The following is a 12,504-nucleotide window of genomic DNA, read 5'->3' on the forward strand; positions in this document are numbered from 1 at the left end:
GCCATTTGTATGCAAGACAAGTTCACAGCATACTCCCTTCGGACAAAAGTCTGGTGCTTTGTCTGCCGAAAATCCAATCGTGTGTATGAGGCTTTACTGTGATCAAGGTTAAAGTAATTCTAAACTTTAATTTTTTTGTTTTTATTTTTATTTTTTATTTAAAAAAAATGTTATACCTTAGCTGCCATGTGTAATGGTTTTGTACAGAGCAGCCCCGATCCTCCTCTTCTTGGGTCTCCCGCTGACAATCCTGGCCCCTCCCCCCTGCCGAGTGCCCACCATAACAAGCCAATTGCTATGGTATTACTTGTGCATGCTTGCTCCCAAGTTGGGTCTCTGTGTCCAAAGTGTCCATAAGTCACACAGAACACAGTTCAACCCCACCCTCAGCTCCCTGGCTGTGATTGACAGCAGTGGGGGCTAATGGCCAGTGAGCAATGAGAGAGCCAAGAGAGCCTTGATTGTCATGCACTTTGCTAGATCAAGATCAGGCTCAGGTGAGTATTAGGGGGGCTGGGTGGGAAGCTGCACTCAGAAGGTTGAGAATGCATGAAGGTAAAAAAAAGTCTGCCTTTACAACCACTTTACGACTGGTCAAAGAAGGCACATACCATATATCTTCCCAAGAATACTGGGTGGAGAGCAGGGTTTATTTGGACAAAATGCCACTCTAAGCACACCTAAATAATTGCATCATGATTATTTTAGTAAAATCTAACAGGGTAGATTTACTAAAGGCAAATAGACTGTGCATTTTGCAAGTGCAGTTGCACTCTGAAAGGACATTTGCTCCAGAGCTTAGCCCCTTCACATTTAAAGCCTAGCACACACGGACTGAATGTCGAGTGACATGGGCCGTTCAATAAAAACCAAACGGTCAGCTTCTGTAAGACCAGCTGCAATACACACAGGCCAAATATCAGCTGGTTAGCTGATGTTGCCAACATTCGGCCGATGTGTAATGGTTTGTTATTAGATGCGGTATCTGGTTTATGTTATACTCAGAACAGTGAAATAGTTGTCAGAGTCAGTACATTTTTGAGGAATGGTGCAGCCCACATGAAGCCTGCTGCTTAGGCAATGATCCACATGTGCCAGTATGGAAAATACAGTCCTGTTTGGGAAACATCTGTCTGTTCTTGATTATATCAGGGCCTACTGCTGTACATGGTTGACTTGCCTGGTGGCTTGAAGGAGCACATGTGATTTCCTGTTCCCTTCTCTCTACCCACTGAAGAGATAGAGTGTTTTGCTAGGGTTTGCTTAAGTTTTCCAGCAAGCTGAAAATCAGCACTGTTGGAAATATTAATTTCCAACAACACAAGCAATCTTTTTTGATTTCCAATGCGCAATCATAAATGGCCCAACCCTCATTGAAGCATTGCATAGGGCGTCAGATCAGAAACATAATTTGAAAGTTATAGCCACCCTTATAGTAAAGCCTCATACACACGGTACAATTATTGGCAGGGGATTGTCTGTTGACAGACTGTTGTCTGTCCTAAACTCTTACCCCTTAGTATGCTGCTTTTGACAATTGCTGGCCAATTTTCGGCCAACAAATGTTGGACGACAGGTTAGTAAATTTTCAGTGGGCAACGGTTTGACGTCAGATTTTGGTATGGTCAGTACACAAATCCGTCACACAAAAGTCGAAAGTACAAACACGCATGCTCAGAATCAATGCTCACCAAACATGAAATTAGCAGAAGGGACCCAAAGGGTGGCGCTAGGGTTGCCACCTCATCCCTTTAAAACCAAACACATATTAATTACACAGGTTCTCTGGCTGATTAAGGTAGGAATTAAACTCACTTGGTGCCTTATCAGCATTAAATTAGCCTCAGAACCTGTGTAATTACTATGTGTTGGGGTTTAAAGGGATGAGGTGGCACTCAAGAGCTGAAATTCTTCGTAGTACGTCACTACGGTCGTGCACGACACTTGTGTAACGGTAGTATGCAAGACAAGACCCTGGCACACGCCCTTTTGACAAAAATCAGATGCTCGGTTGGCCAACATTCGTACCGTGTGTACGAGGCTAAAACGTAACCGATTAACAACTAAACTTTGCATGCTTACTTACTACTCTCTCTACTAATTCTAAATACATAATAATAAATCAGTTTTGTTATGTACCAATGACATCTATTTTGATGTTGGAAGGTAATACTTCAACTGTGAGTATTGTGTTCTTTATATGGAGATTTTGAAAATGTATATTTGTTATTTTTTTCATTGGTTGAAGCAGATGGAATTGTGTCTTGTTTCAACCAATTTTTAAAATGTAAAAATAAATTTGATGTCTACAGTAAAACCTAGTACAAACGATCAGAATATTGTACAAAAAAATACCACTTTCGAATCGATCCTTGCGATAATCTGATCATTATTACACAGCTTTCATCCAAAATTATTAGAAGAGACAAACACGAAAAATGTTCTCGTACGATACCAGTTCTTACAATTTTCATTTAATCAGTACAGTTTTCATCTGAAAATACAATAAAAATTTGAAAGTGATGTAATAAATTTGTATTCTGTCGTACGAGAATTTATGTACTTTAGTAACCTATTCGTTTCCTATATCTAGCATGCAAATTTTTTTTAAAAAAAATCGGACAATCGTTTGTCTGATAATCTCATTGTGTGTAGTAGACATTAGAATATTTTCAGTACTAATGAATTGGATGAGTACAAGAACAACAGGGAGGTAAAGCTTGGCTCTTAGCATTACCTGCAGTTGTCAGAAACAGAGCCTGAAAAGGGGTGGGTAGGTTCAAGCTGCTGTGATAATTGAGTTTGATCTAAGCTCCTCCTGAGAGAGAAAGCTACTTATCCTGCTTTACTTTCACAGTCTGACTCCCTAGCTTCAAATGCAGATGGAGTTTTGTCCCTCTAGGCTGTAAAATATCCCAAGAGCAGCTCACTGTATTACGAGGACCCTGCACCCAAGGAAATGACTGCCTGTAACAAGCAGTCTTGAGAACCTTCTTGTATCTTCAGCTTCTAAGTACTCCCAAAAATGTTCAGGTACACAGCACCATGGCAGGTGCTTTGTCTCTCTATGGATCAAGGTGTTCGGGTAAGATGAATGATACTTCGATTTTATCTACTGTATAGATGTACAGCTTTTTCGGCTTGGGGTACCTTGTCATGAAATATTTGAACCTGTACTTCTGACCTCTAGAAACTCTAGTTGGCTTGGCTTCCAGGCTGATGCTTTGTCTTGGTCCCAGACTAGATCTAGTAAGTATAGAGATAAGGAGTTCTTCTGACTTTTTGATTTGTGGCGTGTTTGTTCCAAGTCTGGGACTTGTAGCTATGGAAACCAGACGGGCATTATTTTCAGATGGAGGTCAACAATGGCAGCTTACAGGATTCTATCCTTTCCGCTGTACCCAGGGTTGCCATCTCATCCCTTTTAAACCTGGACACGTCTGACTTACACAGGTTCTGAGGCTAATTTAATTCCGATAAGGTACCAAGTGAGTTTAATTACCACCTTAATCAGCCACACAACCTGTGTAATTAATATGTGTTCGGTTTTAAAGGGATGAGGTGGCAACCCTAGCTGTACCTTAGGGTGGACATACACAGGCAAGAGTTTGCAGCATAATGCAATGTTTCTTAAGCAATTGTGCAAATGTCTCCCCCCCAATGCTTATTTCTGCTAAAATTCAGCCAAATCAAGATATCCTGATGTTTCTCATTAGTGACTAATATATTTTAATGGAGACATGCATGGCAATCGCTACATTGCGCTTGTTAGGTAGAGTGATGACTCACCATCGGGTCTTATTAATCATTTTGAATAAGTGTTTAGCCCTCGTTCACACTGACAGGTCAAATCGCAAAGTTGCACTCTACTGCTGGCAATCGTACTGTTCAAATCAGTGCGATGCCGGCTTTGTAGTTCCTGCGCTACTTTTGCCTGATTTTCGAATGCGACTTGCATACACATATGTGCGTCAAGCCAGACAGATTTCTATGAAGTCGCACTGAAATGCGGTTTTGAAATCGTGCGGTTTCAAAGCCACGGTCAATGTGAATGAGGGCTTAGTCAGGTTCAGAGTATAAGTAAAACTATATTATGTTCTGGTGGGTGTGAAACGCCTACTAATCACCACCGCTGTTCACATGACTTAGTGAAAGGTGATGATCCCTCTAATTGTCAATGTCATCAGACTGCCCAGAGCCAGCTCAAGAAGAACATTTAAGCTCTAGCAATCCAAATCTGTCTTTACTAATGTCCATTTAAGTAATTTTTGCATTAACATCAATATAGCATGTATGTGCAGACAAGAAAGTTAAAGCGGTATCAAACCCAAAAAGCTGAATATTTTGCACTACTGTTTAAAATCAGTTTAAAGCAGTCTGGAAATACATCGTCTTATCGCATGTCAAATCAGCAGCAATTGCCGTCAATGGCATCGTCCTAATCGGTGCGGTGCTGCACCGATTTCAAAACCTTGTTTCTGTACTACTTTTTGCGATTTCGGGCTGAGATTTACAATGCTTGGCCAGTGCTAGGGCCATGTTTGTTCGCACAGAGATGCACAGGATTTCCATGCATTCTTGTGTAGGCAGTCCCACTGATGTCATGGACCCATCTGCTGCTCCTAATATGACATCTGCAGTGCATCCATAAGGGCGCATGAGCACCGCCCCCTCTCTCCAGCCACCTCTCTAGCACAGATAGATTCATGCATTGCATGAATCTATCTATGGCCGCCACTGCCACCCCCTATTAAGGTGCCCGGCCCCTTTTCGGGCCCCTGAATTACAGTAGCAGGTGTTTTTTTTTTTTTTGTTTTTTTTTTAAGCACCTGATTAGAGCTATAAGCTCTAATAGGAGTAAAAAAAGGTGACCTGCAAGCGCCATGCTGGGCACATGCAGGTCACTCAGCTGTGTTAGGAAAGCGAATATTCATTCACTTTTCTAACACTAAACCACCTCTCTACCAATCAGGTGCTCAGATCTGTTACCCGTCACCTGATTGGCTGAAACGACAGGCGCTGTGATTGAAAGCCAGGCATCCAATCATAGCAGAGGACGGGAGAAGGAATCGAGGAGCTGTCCCACCGAGATGGGTAAGTGCAGATGGTGGGCTGGCGGGGGGCACAGTGGCTGCGTTTGATGGTACGGTGAAGCTGCAATTGATGGGGGTTTTTTCAGTTTGTTTGCGCCCCCCCCCCCCCCCCCCACCCAAAAAAAATTTTGAGCACCAGCCACCACTGCATCTGTGTGGGTGTAGGTACATGTTCCTGAACTGTCTGCATTTACCCACACAGATGTCCTATTGGGAGCAGAAGCTATGTTCATGCATCTGCTGCCTCCAAATTGAAGTGAAGAGGACAGCCTGCATGGCAATACACAGAAGACTTGTAGATCCTCATATGGGTAAACACGGCCCTCGCACAGGGTATGCATTGAAATGCCGCATGTGAATAAGGCCTAATACACAGATCAAATGTACATAACATATGTCCACCTGGCCCTGAGATTAAGTGCCGATTCTCACTTGTGCACTGCGAATTTGCAGCAAATTTTTGTGTCGATTCATCGCCGCATCCAAATCGCAACGCCGTTCATGCGAACCGCTTCGGATGTGTGTTAACGACGCCCTGAAATTGGTTTGCAAAATGTAGTGCGATTTTCAGAATCAGATGGCATGGGTGTAAACAAAAAAGGGTCTGGCATGATTTTATTTATTACAGGTACGTATATACTGCTGACAATTTACACAGTGCTTTACACATATATTGTACATTCACATCAGTCATTGCACTCAAGCAGCTTACAATCTAAGGTCCCTAACTCACGTTCATGTACACATACTAGGGCCGATTTAAACAGGAGCCAATTAACCTACCAGCATGTCTTTGGCGTGTGGGAGGAAACCGGAGTACCCGGAGGAAACCCAGGCCATAGACACCGGGAAAACATGCAAACTCCAGGCACGTAGAGCCGTGGTTGGGATTTGAAGCTCCTTATGGAAAATGCATTCAAAACGCTGAGCTTAGTACGATTATAGTGCATTTTCAGCTAGTCTCTTCTTAGAGAGAGAGAGAGAGAGAGAGAGCGCGAGAGAGAGAGAGAGACTGACTCTCTCTCCCCCCTCCCACAGCTGTTTGCAGGAAAACCAAATATAAGCAAAGAAGAAAATAAGGGGAGGGGATGACAACCAGAAATAATATAAATAGAAGGCTCAATTTCAATGATATTCAATACAATCAACTTTAATACGTTATTACAAACATTTAAAAATACAATAAAAATTTTAAATCACTGGAAGCACAATTTTTAAACAGTCATGACCTAATCCAAGCATTTGTCTACACGTTTCACTGGAAAGCCACTTCTTCAGGACTATAGGTATGTTCAGGACATGAGCATAATAGAGCAGATAATCCATCTACAATAAAGGGAAAATGTTCAATTACAAAAACGCAATAACCCAAATGGTTAACAAATATTAAGATCTCATCAATAATGCATTTCAACAGTAAATGGCACTTAAGGCGGAGTTTCGCCCAAAAATGGAACTTCTGCTTTAAGGGAAGGTGACCCCTTGACATGCCACATTGTCTGGGAGGAAGAGGGTTCCAGCTCCCACTTCCTCCCAGGGCTCCGCAGAGTCGGAAGTCAGTTCACCTCTCCCCCCTCCCTCTCGGCAATTATCTTGCACACGTCACAGCATGCGCAGTGCAGTTGCAACACCGCGCCACATCGCTGGACCCTGAAACAAGTAAGTGTCCAATTTTATGAAGTCAGCAGCTGCAATATTTTTTTTTTTTTCGAAACTCCGCTTTAAGAAGGGAGACAAAAAAAAAAGTCCTCAAAAAAATAAAATTGTTAAACATGAATACACACAAACCAAAATTAGCTAGCATCCACAAAGAGCAGAATACGTCATCTATGCCATCTCAGGCTATGGGAAAACTTCAAGGGACACCGCGCAGGAGAGAGCCGAATGTTCCTATAAATAATCTAAATGCCAATACTGATTGGAAAAATAAAATTGGAATCAGAAACCAACAAAATATAGCAGAAAATTTTTTATTTTGTTTCTGATTCTTTTTGTATTTTTTTTTAATTTTATCTAGTAACACAGCTACATACTATATGCAAAGATCCACCAATGGATTTATATCCTAATATAACTAAAATATGCCGTTTCCATTAACAAATTGTGTGTGTGTGTGTGTGTGTGTGTGTGTGTGTGTGTTTTAATTCAATCCTCTGGGATGGAGCTCAGTTGACCCCAGTCCCATATGTACAGCAAACGCTCTTGTTTACCAGTGAATGGATCCTGTTTTACTGCACCCTGCTGAGTCCCCAGAATGCAGCGTTACCAATTCACATCAACATCTCAAGTCTTGTTATGTAGAGAGCCACCTTTGTAATGAGATGAGTTTCAGGCAGATTGTACAAAGCTACATTAAGCTAGTACCACTTGAATGCATGACACTTTTGTAATTCAACAAGCCAATTGAGTGTTTTAATTAGCTGAAAGTCAATAAGTCACGTTTACTTCTTTGAGGGAACAGTATCACATTAAAAGTAAAAGCTTTCAGTGTACAGTCAGATGAAAAGAAGTTCAATTGCTTGGTCATTATTTCATGCATTTCATAAGTTTTATTTGTTTTGTTTGTTTTTTAGATCGGGTGATGTTAAGCCAGGCAAGTTTTTCTTGGCCTGTTCAATTGCACTCTTCTCTTAAAGTGTTATTAAACCCAGGACCTGCATTTACTATATCTAGTCTCCCACGGTACACAGAACATGGAAATGCATTCATTTTAGCAAATATAAACTGCTAAATACCTTTTCTCATCAGCAGTCAGGGCTGGACTTACCATTGGGCTTGACTGGGCTCAAGCCCATGGGCCCCACCCAATAGGGGGCCCGCGGGCCCCACAGAGATACATAGCCGAGTGTACTCGGCTCGGCTCACAGTCATGCCCAGTCCCGCCCTATGATGGACATAACACAGGGACTGGGCGTGACTGTGAGGCTACTCTCGGCTCCGCTCGGGACTGCAATAGGACCCATGAGCCGCCGAGAGAACCCGAGAGCCATTTTTAAATTTCAAGACTGCAATAACAAGGCTGCAAATGAGAAGGCTACACTGACAAGGCTACAATGACACTGGACAAGGCTGCAGATGGATGGGCAAGGCTGCAGATGGACACTGATAAGGCTGCATCAATGGGCATTTAAATGTCATTTTTTTCCTTAAACTTCCCTCCTAAAAGTTTTTTTTCCCTTAAAATTCCCTCCTAAACTTGGGGTGCGTGTTATACGCCGATAAATACGGTAATGTATAGAAGGTAGGGCCTGAAAGTGACTCAAGCCCAGGGGCCCACACCACCCTAAGTCCTGCCCTGTCAGCAGTATATAACAGTCTTGTGACTTATATCCGTGTCTGGTTAAAGCTTGTAGGAGGAGCTTTCATTCTCCCCTGATTGCCCTATGAGGCTGCAGGACCCCTAACCCTCTGTCTGGACAGTGCTGATTGGCCCTGTGCTGATCACATGCACTCTCCCAAGAAGGATAAAACCTCTCTAGCAATACACACCAAACTGAGCATGTGCAGCTTGACTCCATAGGCTCTGTGTTATCAAGAGATGGTTTGGGGACTGTGGAAGAAGGGGATGATAAGACAGGATCAAACAGTCTTTACACAATGCGGAAGATTGTGGTTCTACAGTGGGTAAAACAAGCATGCTTTACTTCATATACAGACTGATTTTACTGTTGTGGGTTTAGTAACACTTTAATGTGGCGCACACAAGACCAGATTTTACTATGCTGTATCTACCGGTTTATTTTTTTAAATACCTGAGCTATCAAACCTCACCACTGAATCAATTGTAAATAGTCAAATGTTCACCTTATTGCTGGTGCTGTCCGTGCAGAAAATTCACTCTGCCTTCTGTGCACTTCTGATGAGTCCTGATGGCCAAGGACAGACTTGGGGGGGGGGTTTGTCACCACTTTGGCCTGGACTCACAGTGCAATAGTGCAGAAAGCAGTGCTAATGTCATAAGCCACTGCTGCTTTTTGCTTCATTAATGAACGTCCACCACCAATGCCAACCAGAAAAGTTGTTCTATCAGAAGCCTGCTGCATTTAGGCTATGTATAACCAGAAAAAAAATAATAATAAATAAGAGTGCTATAAATAGAGCAAGAATTTGAATTTTTCAATTTTTGCTAGAATACATATCCCCAAAAAAAAAAAAAAAAAAATATTCATCAGTTTAGGCCGATATATATTCTTCTACATATTTTTGGTAAAAAAAAAATTGCAATAGGCGTATATTGATTGGTTTGTGCAAAAGTTATAGCATCTACAAAATAGGGGATAGATTTAGGGACTATTTATTTATTTTACTAGTAATGGTGGCGGTCTGCCATTTTTAGCAGGACTACGATATTACGGCAAACAGGTCGGATGCTTTTTGACACTCTTTTGGGACCATTGACCTTTATACAGCGATCAGTGCTATAAATAGCCTTATTATTATTATTATTATTATTATTATTATTATTATTATTAAGGTTTTATATAGCGCCAACAGTTTGGGCAGCGCTTTACAACATAAGGGCAGACATTAGTTACATTACAGTTTGGTACAAGAGGAATCAGAGGGCCCTGCTCGTTAGAGCTTACAATCTAAAAAGGAAGGGTCAATTGATACAAAAGAGAATAGCTGTGGGGAGATGAGCTGATGGAGGAAGTCAAATGGTGTTAGAAGCAGGATAGGCTTCTTTGAAGAGAAGGGTTTTCAGGGATCGTCTAAAGATGGACAGATTAGGGGACAGTCGGACAGATTGGGGTAGGGAGTTCCAAAGGATGGGAGAAATCCTGAAGGCGAGTATGGGAGGAGGTGACAAGGGAGCTGGAGAGCAGGAGGTCTTGGGATGACCGAAGAGAGCGGCTTGGTTGGTATTTTGGGACTAGGTTAGTGATGTAACTAGGGGCAGAGTTATGGATGGCTTTGTAAATTATTGTTAGTACTTTGGATTTTATTTGTTGGGTGAGTGGAAGCCAGTGCAGGGATTGGCAGAGAGGGATGGAGAACACTAAATGGTTGGTAAGGTGGATGAGTCTTGCAGCGGCATTCATTATGGACTGAAGGGGGGATACTCTATGTAAAGTTAATCCAAAGAGGAGGGAGTTGCAGTAGTCGATTATTGCACAGTAGTTTACTATGTAAATGTCACTGGCAGGTAAGGTGTTAACACTAGGGGGTGATCAAAGGGTTTAAATGTGTTCCCTAGGTGTGGTCTAACTGTAGGGGGGGTGGGCTTCCAGGGGCATGACAGAGATTGCTGTTACCGATCGCTGGGAACAATAGATCCCGGTCATTTCACCTGTCAGAACAGGGAATCGCCTTGTTTACAAAGGCAGTTCCACGTTCTGCCTCTGTAATAGGCAGTCGCAGGCAGACATTAAGCCGCCCGACCAGCGGGCACGCTCCCACAGCATGCGCCTGCCCGCACCACTGTACAGCTACAGCGATTTGTGCAGGAAAACAGACCTGCCACTACGACGGCGGCTGGTCAGCAAGTGGTTGAAAAGCAGCTGTTGGCTTTAATGGTATTAAACTCAAAACCAAAAATTTTATATATTACATATAATGTTGTATTGCAGCTTACCAGTCCTTGTTGGCTGCATTTCTTTTTAGGATTTTTTCCCCTCTGTTTTCACCTGGTGATCTGGCCAGTAACACACCTCCTGTATTACAGTGCCTCAACTCTGGATAAAAGAGCACAGGGGAACAACAGACAGAAGCATTGTCAGTCTGGAGGAAGGGAAGTGTTGTACTAGCAGATTTAAATACACTAACACATTGAAGCCAAACTCCAGCTAATACTTTATAAGCAGGTACAGCAAGCAGTTTTTTTTTCTTTTGGAATAAAATGTTTTGCATAAAAAAAACTGATCATAGTAAGCTCTTCTGGTAAATGGTTTGTCTCATCTCTGTAAACTGGTACCTCTGCAATAGAGCTTGTTCTTTTGAAAAGCAGACTTCCTGGTTGGCTCACCAGATGAAAGCAAGCATAAAAAAGAAAACTAATGCAGCCATCTAAAAAATGTTAAAGGGGAAGTAAACTCTCTCTAAAAAATAAAAATAAAAAAAACACCCCGTAGGACAAAGGCATAATGAGCTACTATGCATAGCATACTAGCTCATTATGAATTACTTACCTGAGATCGAAGCCCCCAAAGTGAACTTCGTTCACCTCCTCCGTCGCTAACATGTTGACTCTGTATGTCTTCCGGATATTGCTGCTCCGGCGCTGTGACTGGCTGGAGCAGCAATGTGCATGCGCGCTGGTGCCGCCACTAACGGCATGTTCGCGGTTAGAAACGGCACGCACAGTTCACCTGCGCCCAATGTCTACGGCGCATGCGCCATAGACATCGCTGCTGCTATTACTGCAACTATCTCCTAAACCTTTTAGGTTTGGGAGATATTTCTGGCACCTACAGGTAAGCCTTAATCTAGGCTTACCTGTAGGTTAAAGTGGTTGTAATTGGTTTACAACCACTTTAAGCTGCAGTATAATATAGGTTTGCTTTTGGGATTAATACAGCTTTAGGCACCATGCACGCTGGACATTAAAATCAATTTCTTTAAAAAAACAATAAGTTTGCAGTCAGTCTTTCAAAGTTTAACAGTTTTGCAATAGCGTTATTTATCGTTGTCGTTTTTTTTTTAGTCTTTTTTTTATTTATTTTTTTCAATGGATCAAAAACTCTAAACGCTGGTGACCCACGTTTTTGAGCGTTTATTGACGTTTATCAGCATTTATGTGCATTTAACTTTTTTAAGCGTTTTTTTTTGGCCTTTTAGGGCATTCAGACAACAGCCTTTAAACTCCACTGCTGATAAACATCCAAAAACGTTGATGTGTGCATGGACACAGGACAACATTGAGGGGAGTTAATGGGCTGTTAAAAAAAAAAAAAAAATGCCCAAACTCACAAAAACTTCCGTTTTATGAGCTTCAGTGTACATGGAGCCTTAAAGGCCAACTCCAGGAAAACAAAAAGTCCTCTCCTTGCACTTGGGCTTCCCCCACAATGCAAGGGTCAACTGTTTTTTTTTAGTCTAGAGCAGGGGTGTCGAACTCAATTTCGGGCTATATCAGCATTATGGTTACTGTTGTATCGGTAGGACTAAACTTCCAAAGCACCCCACTCCCCTTAATCAGATGTCAAAAGCCCCCCCACATGCAACACAGTTCACCCCCCCCCCCTTACCTTGTGCTACTGCAAAGCTGGGAAGCAGAAAGTGCAGAATCTGGAGGAGGACCAGAGGAGGGCTGGAGTCAGCTGCTGGAGTCTGATGAATGCTGAGATTAGGGGAGGTGGAGATGAGGGAGTACAGCTCCAGCGGCACAGAGAGACGCCTGATGTGTATGAGTTGGCCTTCTCTTTGCTGCTGACTGTTGAGAATGGGAGGGGGCCAACACAAGCCCTTCTAC

General features: G+C 42.5%; 1 protein-coding gene across 1 annotated transcript in view; it reads left to right on the forward strand.

The window, feature by feature from the left end:
- The first annotated feature begins 2,871 nt into the window (after positions 1-2,871).
- Positions 2,872-12,504, forward strand: part of LOC143974180 (PALM2-AKAP2 fusion protein-like) — a 75,788-nt gene continuing 66,155 nt past the window's right edge. Inside the window, 1 exon segment of the mRNA XM_077475313.1 lies at positions 2,872-3,085. Coding sequence (XP_077331439.1) covers positions 3,026-3,085 — 60 coding nt within the window. The 5' untranslated portion in view covers positions 2,872-3,025.

Source organism: Lithobates pipiens, unplaced genomic scaffold (genome assembly GCF_037356315.1).
Source record: "Lithobates pipiens isolate NorthernLeopardFrog02 unplaced genomic scaffold, aLitPip1_a1.2 Scaffold_13, whole genome shotgun sequence".
NCBI classification, from domain to species: domain Eukaryota; kingdom Metazoa; phylum Chordata; class Amphibia; order Anura; family Ranidae; genus Lithobates; species Lithobates pipiens.